The following is a 22020-nucleotide window of genomic DNA, read 5'->3' as shown; positions in this document are numbered from 1 at the left end:
ATTAAAAAAGAAAAGATAAACAACCATAAAATAGGACTGATCAGCATAAATTTATTTAAGTTAATATTATTTTCTCGTGATAAGTATTATTTGAATATTCCACTGTATTAAAAACATTATTTAGGCATTATATTTAAATCATCAATAAACATTTGGTTTATTCTGTATGAATATTGTAAAACCGCACCAATTCTCAGTGTCCTATTTTGTAATTAAATATTATTTATGTGAAAATTCAGAAGCATATGTGGTTACAGTACATGCAGCAAGCAGCACACACACACACACACACACACACACACACACACACACACACACACACACACACACACACACACACATATATATATATATATAAAGAGTCATAACAAATAGACAGATGTAGAACCATAATGTAGATCAATACACTGTAATGTCTAACCATAAATATGAGTTACATTTTTCTTACACTGATTGGAAGAGGTCAAGCCAGAAAAAAATGAGTTCAAGAAATAGTTGACACAGACCTCCAGGAGCCAGTGCAATTTAACAGAAATATTAAAAAGATAATTCACCGGCATAAAAAAATTAATACCTTTTTTATCTTTATATTTGTAAAGATCATAGTAGTAGATGGTTAGATGCTAAGATGGCTTTCAGACATTTTAATTTTCAACAACTCTCTTGTGTCTGCTTAAAGCGTTCCCAAGCTTTGACCAAATTCCATTAGTCCAGCAGGAAGTAATAAGAACTAATCCCAATTTAAGATAGCATCATATTACTTCTGTATTAAGCAGACCAGATGTTTGCCACCAGGGATCCACCACATCCATATACAATAACAGAGTCATTAAAAGGCTGCCTCTGAAAAGAAGTCCAATAGCAGGAGGCAGAGCCAAGAAGAGCCAGTTGGATTAGAGCTGATGAAGATCTGCATGCCATGTACACAGGTTTATTCTGCAGTTATCCCAAAAGATCTGAAATAGGACGTAATGATTAGCTGTTAGCAGTAGGTGCTGTAGCTTGAACTTACAAACATGTACAGTATCGGTGCATGTAGCTATTATGATTTAATACAGTTTTCTCAATGGACTGTTATGTAACTGTTTGGGAGTTAGAGCTCTGAAACCAGAGACTAAACAAAGAATATATCTTCATAATTGTGTGTTTTTTTTTTTATTTAAAGCTTTTGTCTATGAATGAACCTTAAAATATAGGAATAGACAGTTAATTGCACAAAAGCAGTAGGTGGACTCATCGCAAGTAAATAAATGTTCATTTGCAAGGCAAATTTAGTCATTATTAGAAAGTGTATCCACATGGGGTGCCTCATTGCTGTCAGACGCATGCTGCCATTTCCCAGCAATTAATTCCTGGCGAGGCCTGGCATGATAGAACATCTCTCTCCTGTCTGCTTAGAAGGAATGTCCAATTATCACTGATAACTGATTAAGACATCCATGATTGACAGAAATTAGTCACAAGCTTGAAATAGTTTTTCTCCAACTCCAACTTATGGCTTTTGTGCAAAATGTGTATTTATTTTGCATTCTGCTGATTGAAATTTTGATAACTGTTCCTTAATGGTTTCTGCTAAGTAAATAAAATCCATTCTCAGCATAAAAGAACTAGCAAAGTGCTCCCTCTACAGATCACAATATGTCACTAATTTGTCATCAAGACTAGAATAGAGAAGATTGCACCTTTTGCACTTATTAAGGATCTGTATATATTTACCCTAATTGTATTTCTAATAATATGAATCATAATACAGGTCACAGAACAGCCAAAGGCAACATGTAGCACCACTGTTAGAATGGCAGTGAAGACTGATGCAATCCCATGATACTTTACTGACCTTTTCTATACAGGAACCTTTCAGATTTTTGTGCTCCCTTCCACCAAGCACTCAGGGAGCCATTTCAGCTCAGACCCCTGTTGTGCTTCTACCTGGCAGCAGTGTCCTCACTCTCCTGTCCTAACCCTCTGGCCACAGGATTTCCTCATTCCCCATGGATTACCTTTATAAAGGGCTCTTAAGCTCCTCTTATACCCCTCAGGGCTGTGAGTGAAAGAGAGTGTGTGTGTGTGTGTGTGTGTGTGAGAGAGAGAGAGAAAGAGAAAGAGAGAGAGAGACACCACTGATGCTTTTAGAAGATAAATGTCATTAAATGTTTTTCAACACTGCAGGAAGGTTCAGTATAACTCATTGTAAGCATAATAAATTGAGTTAAAAAAAAATGTTTTAGGTCAGTATGGAGTCACCATTAAAAAAATTACAATTTATATAAAGACAATGCTATCTACATCTTTAATGATTTATATGGATAAATGTATTGGGACACATGACTTTTCCAGGCAAATGTGCTCTTTGCTCAAACTGCTAAAAAGTTGGAGGCACACAAATGTATAGGATGTCTTTAGATGCAGTTACATTCAATTTTTTCATGTACACAATGTGCACAAACCAGCTCCATAAAGTAGAAGATCTTGAGTGTCTTCAAATGTGTCATCCTTCAGGATGAATTGGAAGGCTGACTGCACCCCAGACCTCAATACTAAACATTAGTGCCTCACTTGACTAATACCTTGACTGTCCATGTCTCCACGAGCACGCTCCCAAATCTAGTGGAGCATCAAGAGATGTGTAGAAGTTTTTATAATAGCAAATGTAGATTAAATGTGGAATTAGATGTTTAAAAAGCACATACAAACAAAACGTATGGTCAGGTGTCCACAAACCTTTCTCCATATAGTTTATATACTTATGTTATAAAATGATATACATTTCCAATAATCACTGTTTCCTGGTCAGTGTCATGGTGGATCCAGGGCGTGTGTTTTTGGAAACATTGGATGGGAGATCACAGGGAACCTACACACATTCACACATTAACTACTGCCTTGTTTGTGGGAAGAAACCAGAAAACCTATCAGCGAAAACCATGCAGACGAGTTGAGAACATACAAAACAGGGCCCTGGAGCAAAGGTAACTGCAAGAAACAATCAGGAAGTCAGAGTGCCTGAAATTGTTTATGATTGATGAATATAAATGAAGCCTTTCATGCTTTTTAAAACAAAAATTACATTCTAGAATAATCAGAAGCGGTGAAAGCAATACAATAACAAGAGAATTATTGTCAAGGGAAATACAGTCACCTTCCTGATCTTTATTCATAGCAATCAAATATATTACATAAAATAACAGCCGTAGATAAAAACAGGTTTATTCTTTATTCCTTTGTAAAATCTTTATCGTTTTTTTCATCCAAGTGTTGTTCTCTGTAAGCAAGCAAAATGAGACTTCTGAGGTTACACAAACGCCTATCTGTCTAAAAAAATTAAAAAACAGCATTGTCTAAAAATCTGCAATTGTTAATAAAAATACACCTATAGTTAAAAATACAAAGCTAAACAATGATTTTCTCAATTCATTAAAAATGTTTAGAATCACAGCACAAGCCACAATCAGATCCAGACATCATTTTAGCCTGGATAATGGCAAGGATAAAGATAATTTGAAGACAACGCAGTCTTCAAGTGATATGAAACATTGTGTAGTCGTCCCCACTTTACACAAGGTAATCACTGTCATTAAGAACGTGTCCTGCGTTAATGGAATCAGTCACCCATGTTTCTCGAACGATTTTAAACTTTTTTGTAAAGAGGCGTCTGTGTGTCCTCAGCTCCAATAATCTCTCTTCACCTGCCACGACCACATGCGACACCCCTTCTTCTAGGCTTTCTACTACTGCGCCCCCATGGAAGCGAAACTGCAGAGCCCGAAAGTCAAGACATGTACCCTTAATAAAACTTGTTCGATTTCCAATCTCAGCACATCGATCAAAGTAAGCACGATAAGGTCTGAACATGCTAATAGGCAAATCATCCCAGCCGTACTTCTGCTCGATTGAAGCGATGGATCCTGCATCCACTTCAACAGGCCCCATTCTGCTGAAGACGTCCCTCAGCTGCTGCTCATCTGTGTCGACGTAGTAGCTGTCTCCATAGCAATCATACTCTTTAGCAAAGTGTTCCTTTGTCGAAGGGGACATGTGGATCATGTGTTTGGGTTGCCATGGTAGCACCTGTTTCCTGTCCAGACATTCCAGGAGCCAGGAAGCCCATACGATGTCATGTTGGTTTGAACCGATGAGGTTCTTTACCCGCACGTTTTCAACGCCTGCGATCACACAGTACGTGTCCTTTCCAGGGTTTTGGACTACAATGCCTCCACAACGGGCAACTGCCTTTTCAAGATCGGCCTTGGAATGTGTACTGCTTCCACTCATGACGCAGAATTCCACATCTTCGAACATGTCAGTCTCTTTGGTGACAGTGGACAGGTCTTGAGCTTTGAAGTGATCAACAATGCCAATGGTCTTTTTAGGCTTGGATGCAAGTTTGCGTTTCTTCTTTTCTGGCTCATCTTCCTTGAAGTAAAAGTGCCTAGATGCCAGCTTACCGGAGGCTTTATCTCGGAACTGATTTAGCTCATCCAAGGTCATGCAGTCATACCATTCTTTGTCCTCTCGAATCCTCTCAATCCTGGGGAATCGTAGAGTGCAATTGGTTTTGTACATGTCACTGGTAACAATTTCTGCTGCTTTGACTTGAATGATCACCGAGTTTCTTGGCTCAACGTAAACTTCTGGCTTCTCTGTTCCACACAAAATGCCTACAGGGGGGTTACTCTTGCGATAAACTTTCCAGTGTTTGGCCAGTTTCAGGCCAAGCTCATATAGCTCCTTCATGGTGTAGCCTGATCCAATGCGACACAGTGTATGGAACATTGTTGGCTTCTCTCCAGGACTTGAAGTTTCGGCAACAGCACAAAGAAAGTGTGACAACATTCCGCTCCGTCTGCCTTTCCCCCAGTAGCCTCCCACTATTAGCAAATCCAACTCATCCATTAGGCCGTCAACATATTCAGGTTTGATCTTCAACCAGCCTTCACCACGTTTATCTGGCTTGTAGATGGACATTGGGTCTTTGACCATGATGCCTTCTTCACGATCGTCAATAGCCTCATTAAGAGCATTTATCACTTCCTGCCTGGTTTTGGCTTCAGTGTACTGTACCAGCTGGATCCGGCCTTTGACGGGTGTGAAGACTGTCTTGAGAGTGTCGTAACGCTTCTTCAGAGGCTCGTTTCCAAACTTCTGGTCATTGACAAGCAGGACATCAAACACACAAAAGCAAGTCTGCAAGTCTGAGTCATCCAGCAACCGCTTGACATCAAACTTGCTTCCTTTTTGCATGAAGGTCTCTGTGGTGGGATTATAAGCCATCATCTCTCCATCCAAGATGCAATTGACAACATGAGATTTAAAGACATTGTGGATGTACGGTGTGAGGGAACCCTCTAGTGGCGAAGCCCCAAACTGTTGCGTATATTCAAACGAGTTCCGGCTGTAGTACTTGTACACATCCCCATCCTTATGGAGTTGAATGCGCTCACCATCCAGCTTGGTCTCAATATAGAACGGCTGGTTCCCCATCTGTTTCTCCACCTGGCGAATGTTGGCAACAGCCGCCAGCATAGGCTTGAAGGCAGAAAACAGGCCAATGGACACTTCATTCAAGGAAACTGAGGGGTCATGTAGTTGTCTGCAGACCCTGTCTAAGTCTGTAGTGACGTTGTACAGCTCTGGAGCATCTGTGTGAAAAACCTGGAGAACGGTCTCCTTGCTTATGCCAAGTTTCATGTCTTTCAGGATCATACGAATAAGCCACTTTTGTTCTAATGCTGAGCTCTGCGTAATCAAATGTAAAAGGCTTTTCTTTACAAGATCTTTCTGCTTGCTGGCATTATTCAAAGCTACTGAGTCTAAGAAATCATTGACTTCTTTGATACTCAGATTACCTTGGCTTGTGCATCTCTTTTTAAGGACAAAATAAGCCATAAGTGCAAAGTCTCCAGATTCTCCTTTCGATGAAGTAGGGGCTCTGTAATTAAGAAGTTTTTTGCCTCTGGCCCCGATTTTGGAAGACCTAAGACCTCGATGTAGAGTTTGGCTAACATGCTTTCTTTGATACCGTAGGCCATTCTCTCCCTTTCAAAAGGGGGCACAATAAGACGCATAGCTGAATAAAACGAGTCTGTAGTGTTGGGATTCTCTTTGTGAAGAGCTGCATGAAACCTTCTCCATGAATCTAAAAAATCTTTTAAACACTTCGCCTTGTCTGGCCGATTTTTAGCTTTCTGGATGTTTTCAAGAACAGTGCACAGGTCAAGAAATGGCACTTGTGCAGCCACAGATGTTTGAGATGTAGTGTCACTGTTGGATGTTCCTTCCATGACTGATAATGCCCTTAAAATAAAAAAAACATGAAGTTACTAAACTACTACTACAACACACACACACACACACACACACACACACACACACACACACAAGATACACTATATTGACAAAAGTATTGGGACACCTGACTTTTCCAGCCATATGTGATTCTTCTCCAAACTGTTACCACAAAGCTGGAGGCACTCAATTGTACAGGACGTCTTTAGATGCGCTATAATAAAAATGTGTTCACTTGAACTTGGAAACCCAAACCTGTTCCAGAATGGCAATGCCCCTGTGCACAAAGCTCCATGAAGATATGGTTTAAATGGTTTGGAGAGGAAGATCTTGAGTGGCCTGCTATAGAGCTCTGGTCTTAACCCTACTGAACACCTTTGGGATGAACTGGAACAATGACTGCACCCCAGACCTCCACACCTCACTAACATCAGAACCTGCCTTCACTAACACCCTTGTGGCTGAATAAACACAAAACTCTAGTGGAACATCTTCCCAAGAGAGTGGAGGTTATTATAAGAGCAAATTGGGACAGAATTTGGAATGAAATTCTTCAAACTTTTGCCAACATAATGTACATAATTATATCAAAACGACAGTAACTGAATTATGAGGACAAATTCAAACATTTATAGTATAATATTAATATTGTTGCATAGAGATAGATAGATAGATAGATAGATAGATAGATAGATAGATAGATAGATAGATAGATAGATAGATAGATAGATAGATAGATAGATAGATAGATCCTTAGTAATTAGCACAGGTTTTATATATATATATATATATATATATATATATATATATATATATATATATATATATATATATATATATATATATATATATATACAGCGAATACACTCACTGTGTTTGAACTGGCCAGATGTTAAACGACTGATGTCTCAACTTGCTCTACATTTCCTTGTTTATGAACATCTTATCCGGAGTGATATTGAAGCTGACACAAACAGTTCCCCCGGAAGCTGACGCTATTTACAGACATTACTAACATTCAATATGGTAGTAAAAAAAAAATTTTTCTGATATATTTTGTGATTGTAGTAACTGTATCTTTATTGTAAATAATAATAAAAAAATACACTAAATAACGTCCTTTTTCGTTTCCTAACGTCGATCTTTAATGTAACACAAGGACGTGACGCCACATGTTCCACGCGCATGCGCACACTGTCTGACGGCTCGGAAAGGGGTGTTTATTATTTAATTACTTCTGTATGTTTATTTCATGATCTGCTAATATATGTTTATAGATTGTAAATAAATACATTTGATTTCGAGTTCGAGCTTTTTCAGTGTTTTTTTTGTTTTAAATACGGTGTAAATTTTTCATTTTTACATGCATTACATTGCATTATATAAATTAAATTTTGTTTTGTTGTTATTTAGTACATTTTCTACTGTAACCTTGAAAGTATGCATATATATATATATATATATATATATATATATATATATATATATATATATATATATATATATATATATATATATATATATATATATATATATATATATATATATATATATATATATATATATATATATATATATATATATATATATATATATATATATATATATATATATATATATATATATATATATATATATATTATTATTATTATTTTTTTTTTTTTATATATTTATTTTTAAATATATTTTAAAATATATATCCAGCAGAGGGCGCACTTCCTGTTCAAATTTTTTGTAAAGATTAAAAACTGCATAAGTTTAAAAGGACAAATCACCCTGAATTACTTGCTCAGTAAAGTACATCATTAAATCTAATCTTTAATGGAAGCTGCGATTTATTTGGCATCCTGCATAACCTACAAATCAGCCTGATTACTTGCTAAATGTGTCAATAGGGTTTAGCGTTTGTTTCATTTCTACCTAAGAAAAAAGTGATGCAGCGACGCTTTAGTCCTTTAGTGACAGATTAAAGCGTCGCTGCATCACTTTTTTCTTAGGTAGAAATAAAACAAACACTTTCTATCCTATGAGATAAGTCTGTTGTTATATTAATATCAGGTGCGTTACACAGGCAAAAAAAGGCTTGCTCTTTTGTTTTTGTTGGTTTATTTATTTATATGCAAGATTTTGGTTTAAATGGGTTTTTTCTTTCTATAAAACACCATTGTAACCGTTCTAGCAACCGTTCTGTGACCTCCGTGTGCAGAAACCATCACCAACAAAAAAAAAATTGACAGACTACTCAAGAATGGAGAAATTTTGCTAGCTCTTTTTTACCTATTCAACAATTTTTTTTATCCATTCAACTTTTCTATCAGTTTCACACCGAATTTCTTTGCTGTGGTGCGATATATTTTTGAGTATGGCAGTATAATGAAATAAGGAAGACATTGTCGAGTTAAATGGGAACTTTACACATCAGTATCTGACAGCATTCACAAAAAAACACTGTATGAATGATACCGTATACTGCAGGAAGAAATACTGGGCACAACAATAAAATGTCACCAAGCCACAAATGCAAAACATAGCAGAGAGCTGCCAGTGCGAAACAGGAATCTGTCAACAGGATCATTTCGGAACAAAGGATGCAAAGTTGCTGAAGGTATCACAATGGTTAGGGCTTTGATGCTTCTGGAGCACCACAGAGTGCAAAAATCCACATTAGTGATTTGTTTATCACTGTGAATACTGTGTGCAAATAAGGAATACCGTCTAGATAAGTTCACCCCACCCCACACACACACTTACACACTTTCACCCACTGACATATCTATAGGAGGTGGGAGAGACATGCACAGAAACTTTATACAGACAGTAACCCGAGCTCAGGATTAAATCCAGGACCCTGGAGCTGTAAGGAAGTGGAACTACCCTTTACACCACCATCTCACCCCAACTGCTTCAACACAAACTTATTCAGAGGTTTTACAGCAGCAGTGGTTAAAAACAATTTCCAAGATAGATTTCTTTTTTTTTCCCATATCAATATTATGGATAATTTCTGGTAGATTTATGACCTACTGTAGGTTAAGGGGCCTTAAGGAAAGTCAGACAAATGGACAAACACTGCTCTTATCACTATTTCAAAAAGCCTTGAAAGTCTTAATACTTACATTTAATGAGGTTGTCATTGTTTTGAATTTGAAACTAGATTTATTTCCAAAATAGATTTTTTTTCATTTTGGTGCCAGCGTACTTTCTGGGGGAAAAAGTGATCGTGCGTGTGAGATAAATCAGGTCAAAATGTTCTGCAATTTTAAAGGAAAGAATGTACGGATTGTGTGTGTGGCATATTTAGTATTAGTACATGATTCATTGACGTGCGTGTGCGTGTGTGTGTGTGTGTGTGTGTGTGTGTGTGTGTGTGTGTGTGTGTGTGTGTAAAACAAGCCTGAGACCCATGTGACATTTGAAGTGGTTCTAAATACCTCACTCAGTGTCACAGATTCAAACATGTCTTTTTAAGCCTGTTGATGTAGATGGAAGCACTACAAAGCTTTTTTTTGACAGCCCAGGAATTTATCTGCACTCCTCTGCTCACAGGTTAGGTATTCTTCAGCCTGACTTTGGAACATGTTAGTCATTATACAAATACTTAACGACTGGCATTACATTGAGTATTCTACATGACTGCTCTGATCTACCTGCAAAATATCCACATGTGGCTTTTAAACACTTCACATGTTTGGTTTCATGCATTTCTTTAGCATATAGTGATTTTTGTGTTGTTTTACACAAGTAAATTAATACACAATGAGTTTATTTTCATATTATAAATATGCTCAAGTTTTTCATATAGAGCATATGTTTTTTGCTTGTGAATATTTTCCAATGAATATTTGTAAGTTGTTTTTTGTGTTGTTTGTTTGTTTTTTGGGTGGGGGGGGTGTTTGTTTTTTTAAGAATAATTTTTTCATTTGGGTTCACATGATGTCACGAGAGTTTACTTTGTGTGCAATTTTAGTAAAAAAATCTTTTGCTAGGGGGAGGGTTGTTAATGTGGGGGCAATGTGAAACATGAAATGTAATTATAGTAATCCATTTCATGTTAAATTAAAGCAGCCTCCAACTCAAAATGCTAGGCTGGATAAAGAAAGAAGGATAGTTGGGAAGAGGTAGGCCATTATGTTACACTTACATTTACATTTGTTCATTATTCCCTTTTTTTGTTGTTGCTGAAAGCAAGTGAGAAAGGGGCATTTCATACAGCTGTGAAATGAGTCAATAGTGTTAACAGTAGTGTAAGACTGAAGTTACATTAAATAACCAGAAACAGAGAAGAAAAGCAAAAAAGAAAAGACAAACTCAGGTTGTATTTGGGAATCCTCATTTTCAATGCATGCCTTACAGACTTTATTTAATTCACTGCAGATGTGGTATTTAGACCTGAAGTTTTCAGCTTTCCTCGTTTGTCAGTATGAGCAAAATTAAGTATGGTATTATTCCTTATTAGTATTGTTAGGCGAGTGACTGAGGCGGAAGCCGATGCACCAAGACCCAAATCCTTTAATGGCAAAAATGCAGCAAAACACAAAGAAACCAATGCAAACAATAACGGACGCTAAAGTGGGGTAAGAGAGGCGGTTATATAGGCATGACAAATGCGAGGCAGGTGGTTGTAATCAGTAGGATGGCGACGAGCTCCGAGCGGGCGGGGCACGTGCAGGCGAGGAGGAAGGGTGCTCCCTGACATCACCCCCTCCCCCAGGGGCGGCACCAGACGGCCTGACCCGGCGACGAGGACGGCCCCTAGCCCGGGGCGCCGGCCGGCGGGGATGCGAAGCGTGGAACTCTGTCAACAGAGCAGGATCCAGCACGTCCTGCCGGGCCACCCACATCCGCTCCTCCGGACCATACCCCTCCCAATCCACCAGATACTCAAGGCGACCCCCGCGCCGTCTGGAGTCAGGACCTCCCGCTGGCGTAGACCCGGGTTGGTCCACGACTTCCGGCTGGGAGGGCGCCGCAGGGCCACCTGGGGGCGAGACAGGAGAGGCACAGGGTTTGAGCAAGGACACATGGAAGGTAGGGTGGATGCGGTACCTCGGCGGCAGTTCCAGCCGGTAGGACACGTCGTTGACCTGGCCGGCGATCCGAAAGGGCCCAATGAACCGGGGGCTCAGTTTGTGGCTGGGCAGCTTCAGCCTCAGGTCCCTGGTAGACAACCACACCAGGTCCCCGGGACGGAAGCGCGGGCGTCCAGCCTCCGAGCATCAGCGTGTCGGCGGGTGTTGCGGAGGGCCCGGCGCGGTTGAGTGTGGGCCGACTCCCAGATCCTACTGCTCTCCCGGAACCAGTAATCCACTGCGGGCACGTCGCTGGGTACATCCGACCAGGGGAACAGAGGCGGCTGGAACCCCAGCACGCACTGGAACGGGGTGAGCCCTGTCGTGTCCTGACGTAGTGAATTCTGAGCGTATTCCGCCCAGGGCAGGAACCGACACCATTCCCCCTGGTCCTGGCTGCAGTAGGTCCTCAGATAGCGGCTCAGCTCCTGGATCTTACGCTCAGCCTGGCCGTTGGACTGAGGTGATATCCCGGCGATAGGTTAACCGAGACCCCCAGGAGCCTGAAGAACGCCCTCCAGACCCGCGATGTGAATTGAGGACCCCGGTCCGAGACGATCTCCTCAGGCAGTCCGTAGTTCGGAAAACATGATGGAACAGCGCTTCCGCTGTCTCGAGGCGGTGGGCAGGCTCCTCAGAGGCACAAAGCGGCAGGCCTTGGCGGTCCACCACCACCAGGATGCACGTGTTCCCTTCCGACTGGGGCAGATCCGTCACGAAGTCAATGCCCAGGTGAGACCATGGGCGTTGCGGGACGGAAGTGGCATCAGTTTGCCCACGGGCAGGTGGCGCGGGACCTTGGCTGTGGCGCAGCTGGGACAGGCCTGAACAAACCGCGTGACCTCCCCGGCCATACCTGGCCACCAGTAGCGTGCTTGGATGAGCCGGACCGTCCGCTTCTCACCTGGGTGACCCGTTCCAGGCCCTTCATGGACTGATCGGATGAGACCGTGTCTGCAGGAGGACGGGACAAAGACACGTCCTTCCGGACACCCCGCAGGCGTGACCTCGTGCCGGGATGCGTTTCGTATTTCTTGGTCGATGTCCCAAACGATAGGCCCCAGGATAAGAGCGGGGGGAATAATCGGCTCCGGGTCGCTGGGTTCCTCCGGCCCATACATCCGAGACAGCGCGTCGGCCTTGCCATTCAGGGCACCCGCCCGGTAGGTGATGTGGAATCGGAACCGGGTGAAAAAGAGGGCCCAGCGTGCTTGGCGTGGGTTGAGTCTCCGTGCCTCTCGCAAGTACTGAAGGTTCTTGTGATCGGTGACAACAGTGAACGGATGCTCAGCCCCCTCCAGCCAGTGTCTCCACTCCTCCAGGGCCAGCTTGATAGCCAGGAGCTCGCGGTTGCCGATGTCGTAGTTTTGTTCGGCGGCGGAGAGCTTGTGGGAGAAGAAAGCACAGGGGTGGAGCTGTGCCGGGTTTCCTGATCGCTGGGAGAGAGTGGCCCCTACCCCAGTCGAGGAGGCGTCGACCTCGACCACAAAGGGCTCCCGGGGGTTTGGGTGACGTAGCACAGGAGCACTACAGAAGCGCTGGCGGAGTTCTTGGAAGGCCGCCTGGGCCTCCTCGGTCCACTTCAAGGTCCGAGCCTTGCCCCTAAGGAGCGAAGTGAGGGGGGCTGTAATCTGGCTGTATCCCTGGATGAACCGGCGGTAGAAGTTTGCGAAACCCAGGAAGCGCTGGAGCTCCTTGATCGACTCTGGAACGGGCCACTCTCTCACCGCCTTCACCTTCCTCTCGTCCATCTGAATCCCCTTGGCACTGATGATGTAACCCAGGAAGTGGGTCACTGGACGGTGGAACTCACACTTCGAGAGATTTAGGTAGAGCTTGTGAGAACGGAGCACGTTCAGGACGGCTCGCACATGGTCCCGGTGTTCCTCCAGGTTCCTGGAATAGATTAAAATGTCATCTATGTAGACCATGACGAACCTTTGGAGATAGGGCCTAAGTACCTCGTTCATGAACCCCTGGAAGACGGCGGGAGAGATGGAAAGGCCGTACGGCATGACCCGGTATTCGTAGTGCCCCGAGGGTGTGATGAAGGCAGTCTTCCACTCATCTCCCTTCCTTATGCGTACCAGATTGTAGGCACTCCGGAGGTCGAGCTTGGAGAAGACTCTCGCCTCCCTCAGGTCCTCCAGAGCTGCGGGCACGAGTGGAAGTGGGTATGGAAGTGGCGCGATCTGGGAGTTCAGCTGTCGATAGTCGATGCAGGGACGAAGCCCTCCATCTTTCTTCCCCACGAAGAAGAAGCTGGACGCAGCTGGGGAGGATGAGTGTCTGATGAACCCTTGTCGGAGAGCCTGCTGGATGTACTCCTCCATCGCGTGGTGCTCAGGCGTGGATAGCGGGTACACTCGGCCCTTGGGTAGCTTAGCGCCGGGAAGGAGATCAATGCAGCAGTCCCAAGGGCGATGAGGGGGGAGACGAGTGGCGGCCTGGGCGCTGAACACATCCTTAAAGGCCTGATACTCCTCAGGAATCTCCACCTGGGCCGTGGTGGTGGCTTCCTCCACCCGGGTGGCGCCGATCATTGCTTCCGGGATCCGCGTCGGAAGTTGAGTGAGACAGTGTTCCTTACAATGGGGACTCCACTCCAGGATGTCACAGGGGTCCCAGGAGCACCTTGGAGCATGTTTCTGTAACCACGGTCTCCCCAGGATCACACTGACGGTGGAACTCTCCAGAACCAGGAACCGGATCTTCTCTCTGTGGAACAACCCCACTTGTAGCGTCACCACCGGCGTGCAATACTTCACCCAACCTCTCCCCAGTGGACGTCCCTGGATGGTTTGGACCGCTAGGTCCTGGGAACCCCTCTCTCGGGGAAGGCGTAAGCGGTCGAGGCAGGCTTGGGAGATGAAGTTCCCCGCCGAGCCGGAGTCGACTAGAGCGTGCACAGAGATGGATAGAGCGGGGGTTAGGAGAGACACTGTCAGCTTGGATAGGGGTGAGATATCGGTAGGGAAATCAACAGTACTCACCGCCGCACGAACAGGGCGCGTGGGACACCTAGTGACGGAGTGTCCCTGCAATCCGCAATACAGGCACCTCCCTGTGGCCAGACGGCGATTTCTCTCTCCTCGGGATAGTCTTTGTGAACCCAGCTGCATGGGTTCGGGATCCAGAGCCGCCGTTGCCCCTCGCAGGCATTCTGGTTGAGGTGGAGTCTGATGGCATGCAGCTAGACGCTGGGAGAGCCCGATAGATTTTTGAATGAAGCTCTCCAATCCCACAGAGTCCTCATGCACGGCCATGGCTTGTTTCAGCTCTGGATTTAATCCCAGCCGATAGATGCTGAGCAGCGCTGACTCGTTCCAGCCACTAGATGCCGCCAGGGTGCGGAAACGGAGGCTGTAGTCCATGACGTTGTCATCTCCCTGCCGCAGACTGAGCAGTTGGTCGGCCGTGGTGAGGACGCCGGAGGACGCGCAAAACACTTCCAGGAAGTGCGCGGTAAACCGAGCATAGGACTGCGTAGCAGGGCTGGCGGCGTCCCACAGTGATTGTGCCCAATCCAGCGCTCTTCCGGAGAGTAGCGAGATGAAAAACGCTACCTTCGAGCGTTCGGTGGGAAATCGCTGCGGTTGCATTTCGATATACAGATTCACGTGGAGTAAGAATCGGCGGCATGCTGAAGCCTCTCCGGAAAAGGCAGCCGGGAGCGCCATAGGAGTACCGGTGGAAGCGGGGGGGTTTTGCCCAGCCGTGGCAGAAGGAAACGCCTCTCTGAGCGCGGCGACGAGCTCCCGAACCGAAGCGGATGACGTGCTGGGTTGTTCATCCATCACCAGGTACGAGCCGGGTTGATTATCTTTCACTTCTCCTTTTCTTCTCTTTTCGGTCCGTTATTCTGTTAGGCGAGTGACTGAGGCGGAAGCCGATGCACCAAGACCCAAACTTTAATGGCAAAATGCAGCAAAACACAAAGAAACCAATGCAAACAATAACGGACGCTAAAGTGGGGTAAGAGAGGCGGTTATATAGGCATGACAAATGCGAGGCAGGTGGTTGTAATCAGTAGGATGGCGACGAGCTCCGAGCGGGCGGGGCACGTGCAGGCGAGGAGGAAGGGTGCTCCCTGACAAGTATAGTTTGATTACTTTTTAACACTCTGGAGCCTATTACAGATGGTGCTTTAGTCATTCGTAAGTAATCAAACACATTAGATAATGAACCGAGTGTCAGGTTTTGGATGGTGAAAGAAAACCAGAGAACCCAAAAGAAACCCACACAAGCACAGGGTGAACCTGTGAAACTGCATGATTAAGATGCAGTAAAACATTTACGCCATTACTTAAATGTACATATATATTCAGATAAATATGAAAGAATATATTTTTCCTTCAAAGGGAAAAAGCATGAATCTCGACTGCATCATCATTATTATTAATATCACTTAATACAAATGACTGAGTGGCTCAGTAAATATGATTAAAAAAAATCTGTGTTTTTTAAACTGGACAAAACCAAAAATTGTTAGAAATCTTCCTTAAATTGTTTAAGCTTTGTGCTGAAAAGCTACATTTTTTAAATTATTTTGCAAGAGAAAAAAAAAAGAGCTTATGTTTATTTGAACAGCTTGCATACAAAAAGTGGGGACATGGCCTTTGACCTTAATTTGGATAGGTATACACAAAACTTCAAACTATTTTTGAGCATTAAGGTTGGGTTGTTTTTAGTCTTTCCTGTTTTGTGTCAACTTTAAAGCCCAAGGCAACTTGGTGTCAGCAAAGTTTTGTGTTTCTCAGTCAGGTATATGTCATGTGCACACACACACACATGATGTGAACTATTACTACTACTAGCTACTAGATTTGATGCTAGTCTTTCTTTCTTTCTTTCTTTTGGCTTCTCCCATTAGGGGTCGCCACAGCGGACCAGCCGCATGTTTGATTTGGCACATGTTTTTACGCTGGATGCCCTTCATAACGCAACCCTCTGACTGAGGCTTGTGCAAACCTAATGGCTGGGAAGATTTGATGCTAGTCTAACCTGTAAAAATCACAGACTAGCTTAGTTAAAAAATACCAGATAATAGTAGCCCATCTAACCTCAACATGCTTTTTAAAATTTGGTGGAGATCTTCTTTGGATGCCTTCAAGGGAGACAAAGGAGACACTTCATTTTATTTGAATATTTGATTCAATTCAATTCAATTCAATTCAATTTTATTTGTATAGCGCTTTTAACAATGAACATTGTCTCAAAGCAGCTTTACACAGATAATGTGGTGATTAAACGTAAATATGTTTCTTTGTAAGTATGTTTGTCCCTGATGAGCAACTGTGGCAAGGAAAAACTCCCCGAGATGGCATAAGGAAGAAACCTTGAGAGGAACCAGACTCAAGAGGGAACCCATCCTCATCTGGGTTGCACCAAATGTCCATTTGAAGCAGATATACAATGTTGCGGGTTACAGTGATGACGATCAGAAGCAAACTGCACTCCCGAGTCAGTGCAGCAGACCGCCGACACCAACTACAGTCCAATCCATCCTCAAAGTACCCGTTCTACTCCGGAATTACATGGAACCACCCAAGGTGATTGATGAGATACCGTCCCAAGCTGCACAGAAGTGTGAAGATCCACGGAGGGGAGAGGGGCAGGAACAGTGGTCACTGGAACCTCAGGAGCATGTTTAACTCGACCGAGAGAGAGAGAGAGAGAGAGAGAGAGAGAGAGAGAGGGTGACGGAAAGAGAAGGATATGGTTTATTAAGTGTCCCTATTTGTGTATGAAAGTTAATGTCACTGTGCAGTTTGGACTCCGGCAAGACTCGCTATGGCAACATAACTAAAAGGGAGAACCAGAAGGTAACACAGACATGAGGGATCTCTGGGATAAGAGACGACCCACCACACCACCGTCAACAAACCCGAGTGAACGTGTGAATGTGAGGGAACGACAGCATACAAATATACCAGTTCACCAAACACTCTATATCCATGCTCCCACCAGATCTGAGCCTTTACCTAAAAAAAAACCTAATGATAAAAGGCTTGACTAAATAAATAAGTTTTCAACCTCGACTTGAACACTGAGACTGTGTCCGAGTCCCGAACATTGGTTGGAAGGCTGTTCCATAACTGTGGGGCTTTATAAGAGAAAGATCTGCCCCCTGCTGTAGTCTTCATTATTTGAGGAACCAACAGATAGCCTGCACCTTTTGATCTAAGTAGGCGTGGAGGATCATACTGGTACAGAAGTTCACTCAGATACTGCGGTGCGAGACTGTTAAGTGCTTTATACAACAGTAGTAATATTTTATAATCAATGCGAGATTTGATTGGGAGCCAGTGTAGACTGATTAAAACAGGGGTGATGTGGTCATATTTCCTAGATCTAGTGAGGACTCTTGCTGCTGCATTCTGAACTAACTGAAGCTTATTTATGCACTTACTCGCACACCCAGACATTAAAGCGTCAATGAGTCATGTACAAATACCTAAAGTAATGTTTACTTAAATATGAACTACTTTTGAGTTAATCACAAACCATTGAAGAACTTACTTATGACATGAGTCTTATGAAAAGTACGTTAGGACATAATATTAAATAACACATATATATGGAAACCCAAACAAATACAGTTTATAATTTTTTAAAACTTAAGTGTTTATTTTGCTGGCTTAACTGCAACTATGTCAATTGGATTTTCAGACTTTAAATTGTTATGAACAATGATCCTATTTTTTTTCAACCTGTGTTCTTGCTCATGTTTTGAGTCACAGCCCTTCAAAATGCCATCCAACGATGTTCATGTGTGCAGCTGCTTGTCGTATTTTATAAACCATTTGAAATTTTGCACTTTGAATGCAAATAATTTTATTATAAAGCATGTTCAATTTAGTTTACATATGTACTGTTTTAGAAAAAGTATTAACAAATATTTGTTTACTCCTATTGAATTCAACACAATACAGCATTTTAATGCATTTTACTGAGGTAAGTTCTACACTTTAGTTTTGCCATCATTCATATTGAAACAGACAGATAGCACTAATCAAATTGTGTAGCATAATATGGCAAAAACAGATGAACACGTAATTATTTTATTGTTTTTTTCTATACTAACAAACCTGAAACAGACTGAAAGAATAGTACTTTAAACTGAGCCGAAATACAGTATGAATTTATTGCTATATCGTGTACTATTAACGGCTGACTGAGAGAAGAAGAATCATCATCCTTTGTGATTTGTAAGAAGTACTTGTACTTGTACTTGTAAATTCGAAATAAAAATGTAACTAGCAAGCAGCAAGTTTATTCTTGGAATTAAAAAAAAAGGACAAGCACAAGTATTTAATTACAATAATGCTCAGGTAAAGTATAAATACACTAAAATGTTACTTAAGTATTGTAATACATTACAATTACTCCCACCTCTGTTCTTGACTTAGCACATTTGGGTTTTGAAAAGAAGGATTTCTTAAAAAAAAAAAATAAATAAAGTTTTGTGTTTTTGTACCACTAGAGTGAGCCCCAAATTCACAGGAAACCATGCAAAGAAAGAGAAAGAGAGAGAGAGAGAGAGAGAGAGAGAGAGAGAGAGAGAGAGAGAGAGAGAGAGAGAGATAGTAGAATCCATCAAATGCAAGCCTGACTTGTTTACATCAAATTTTCTGCAGCAACAAGCAACCAGAAGAGGAACCTCTGGATGCGCAGTCTTCCTCTGCAGCCTCAAGCCCATCCCTACATTATTACAGCAAAAAGAACCTCCTTTATAGTGGAGGGGTTTGTGTGTGTGACACAGTGTAGGTGTTCAAAGCTCAGAAAAAAATGAGCTTTGGCCTGGAAAATAGTAAACAATTGTGCAATGTGAATTCTGCTTCCAACCGGATCCAAACCATTTGTATGTGAAAGAAATGTAAAGCAGGGTTTGTTTTTGGCAAAGCTTTGTGTGCAATACACAGGGTCAGATGCCATTGTGATACTCTTATACACATATTCACACGTGAGTATCACTTTTCTAGAGTTATTGCTATCGTTATAATCTTCACAGGATTACTTACTGTTTATGATTCATGTGATATCATTATTATTGACTAAAAAGGCTCAGCACTTCCCAGCATCCATGCACTGTTTGCTTGTGCACTGTGAGATCATTTTGAACAAACACACTGGGAAATGTCCAGGAGTGACGTGATTTGATGGAGTCATCAACCTGCCAATAAGGGCAAAAACAAAACCTCTGACCTCGGTGTTTGGATGAAAACAAGTACAAGATACAGTATGTTTACCCACCTGTGCTGGAAGCTGGTGCTGATTCATCCTGTCAGGATTATTATTTGTAATATCAGATTACTTTTGATGACCCTAAGCCTAATATTATACACACAAGTCTTGAAGAAAGTACTCTTCTTTCAAAGTAGAAAAACATCTGGTGCCTCTGATCCATTTCTAGATAAACTTGTTACAGTATTTAAATTAATGTAGTACTTTAGATATGCTTGTGCCATGAATTCCTTTCCAGCTGATATTTGTAGGCTTGCAGATATCTTTCAGAACATCGGCCAGGTTTTCTGGCTGTTCTGAGTTTTTGTTTCTGTATTGGTACAATATGCAGTCATAAAAACAGCGTAACTGGGTACCACTGAACGCTGTGAAACCTTTTTTGTTTATTTTGTTTTGGTTTGTTTTTATACCATTTGAAAATGGCTAATTTCTTTAAATCATACCACAGTCCTCTTCAATTCCTGAATACGATTTGTCAGACAATATTGATTTATCTTTTTTAAGACTACAGTTCTGGCCACTAGATTTATATCAACACGCCTATTGTTTAATAGGTGATTGTTTCTATAATAACTGGTTATTGAAAATTTGTATACCAAACACTACATACTGTAATGGTTAATAATAAACAGATGTTTCTTATATTATTATTTAACAAAAAATGCTTAATCATTGATATGGTGAAGCTTTCCATATGAAAATATTCATTTATCATTTATCAGTCAAACAGCAAAAGAGAAATAAAACACTTCAGTTAGTGATAATTAAGATAATGTTTCAATGAGAGGTGGTCTATGACAGAATTATTGGACAATCTTGTTAGTAAAGTTTTATTATTATTTTAATGCCAGGCATCATTCACTCACAAGTAACAACCTGCTGGACATGCTGGAAGACTTGTTTAAAAGTAGATGAATGTGGAATAAATTAGAAAAATAAGCACTTACAATCTACTTATGGTCTAGACTATTTTTCAGGTATTTTTAGCAGTACTAACTACTTTAATCAAGTAAACAGTGTAACACTATGCAACTAATCTGTGCTCAAATAACATGTTTGACTATAAACACATGCATGTATACAGTAACCTTCCATTCTAAATTTAAACTGTCTTCTTACTGGTTGCCCTACTAGGCCTGATAAACAGCAGAGGGAAATACCAGAACTGCTGCAACACTGATTTCAGTATATGTGTACAAAATATGAAAATACATGTATTATTGAGAGATCAAGTTATTTCTCAATGAGACAAAATCTTTAATCTTTAAAGGCAACTGTATTCCTGCTGGTTATTAATGTAAAAACGATTAAAGCAGAGAGGTAAATAAAGCTGCAGTTGGCCTCGACATGTTAATATCGCTAATATGATAACTCAGTCATCTGGTATATCTGATCATTGGCACCATTTAGGTTGAAAATAGAGACATCAGACATTCCTAGTCATAAAAACAACTCGAGCACTTGCGTCACAAAGCAATAAGGTCATGGCCTTTTCCTGACCCGGCTCTGTGTTGAGCCTTTTGGTATTATATCAGAGATAATCTTGCTAGGAAAGTTCAAAACAGTAAACACGTGCAAATGCACAGGATGTTCATACCAGCATGAAAAAATGCTAATGTGTCCCAAATACAATTTCTTGGACAGAAAGAAGAGTTGCCTGGTATTCATGTATCCTGGTATTCACTGAGCTAAGTTAACATTTTACCTGGGTCAGGGTGGATCTACTGTATAGCTTATCAGATCCTGCTTAGCCTATCAGGGTGCTGCTTAGTTAGTAATGCCTGTTAGTGGCATTACACAGACATTAAATATTGAATATCTTACTAAATCCCATGCTAATTTCAGGTTAGGTCAGGGCAGTCTAAACTCTTCCCCATTCCAAATACACACTGTAGTGTCACAGAGTATCTTTATTATCACAGGTGGAGCCCTGGAGATCCACTGACATGACCTACTTGATAAAGACAGCCTGGTAAAATTGTAGCATGGTGGTGCAGTGAGTATCAATGCTGCCTCACAGCTTCCCAACTCTTGATGGAATCCCAAGCTGTCTGTGTGGAGTTCAGATGTTCAGATGTTGGACTGGGAAAAATGAATAACCATAGGTATACAAAAGAGTTTGTGAATGTATGTGTGCATATTGCAATGGACTGTCATCCAATCAAGAAATGCATTCCTATTTGTTGAGATAGGCTCCAGATCCACAAAGTCTCTGACCAGTATGATCTAAAGATAAACAGATGATTCAATCTTGAACTTATTTAGATCCCAGAATTATGCAAACTGGTCCTGTTCCAGAATAGACAACTCGGAAGTACTGTTCCACTTCATGAGCACTGTGGAGGAGCTGGCTTGCTTTGCTTCTTTGAAGGAATTCGAATCATCTCCTCTACTGTGCCCTGCAGCTACCAGGTACTGC

The 22020-nt window shown here is 41.9% G+C and overlaps 1 protein-coding gene across 1 annotated transcript; it reads right to left on the bottom strand.

Annotated features, from left to right (window-relative positions):
- Positions 1–3114: 3114 nt before the first annotated feature.
- Positions 3115–7371, bottom strand: lig4 (ligase IV, DNA, ATP-dependent). Its single transcript, XM_046838280.1, is given in 3 exon segments — positions 3115–5948; positions 5951–6294; positions 7157–7371. Coding segments are annotated over 2 exon segments (2727 nt in total). The 5' UTR covers positions 6282–6294; positions 7157–7371; the 3' UTR covers positions 3115–3552.
- Between the last annotated feature and the right edge of the window lie 14649 nt (positions 7372–22020).

This window comes from Silurus meridionalis, chromosome 24 (assembly GCF_014805685.1).
Source record: "Silurus meridionalis isolate SWU-2019-XX chromosome 24, ASM1480568v1, whole genome shotgun sequence".
NCBI classification, from domain to species: Eukaryota; Metazoa; Chordata; class Actinopteri; order Siluriformes; family Siluridae; genus Silurus; species Silurus meridionalis.
This window is presented reverse-complemented; position numbering and strand designations above follow the sequence as displayed.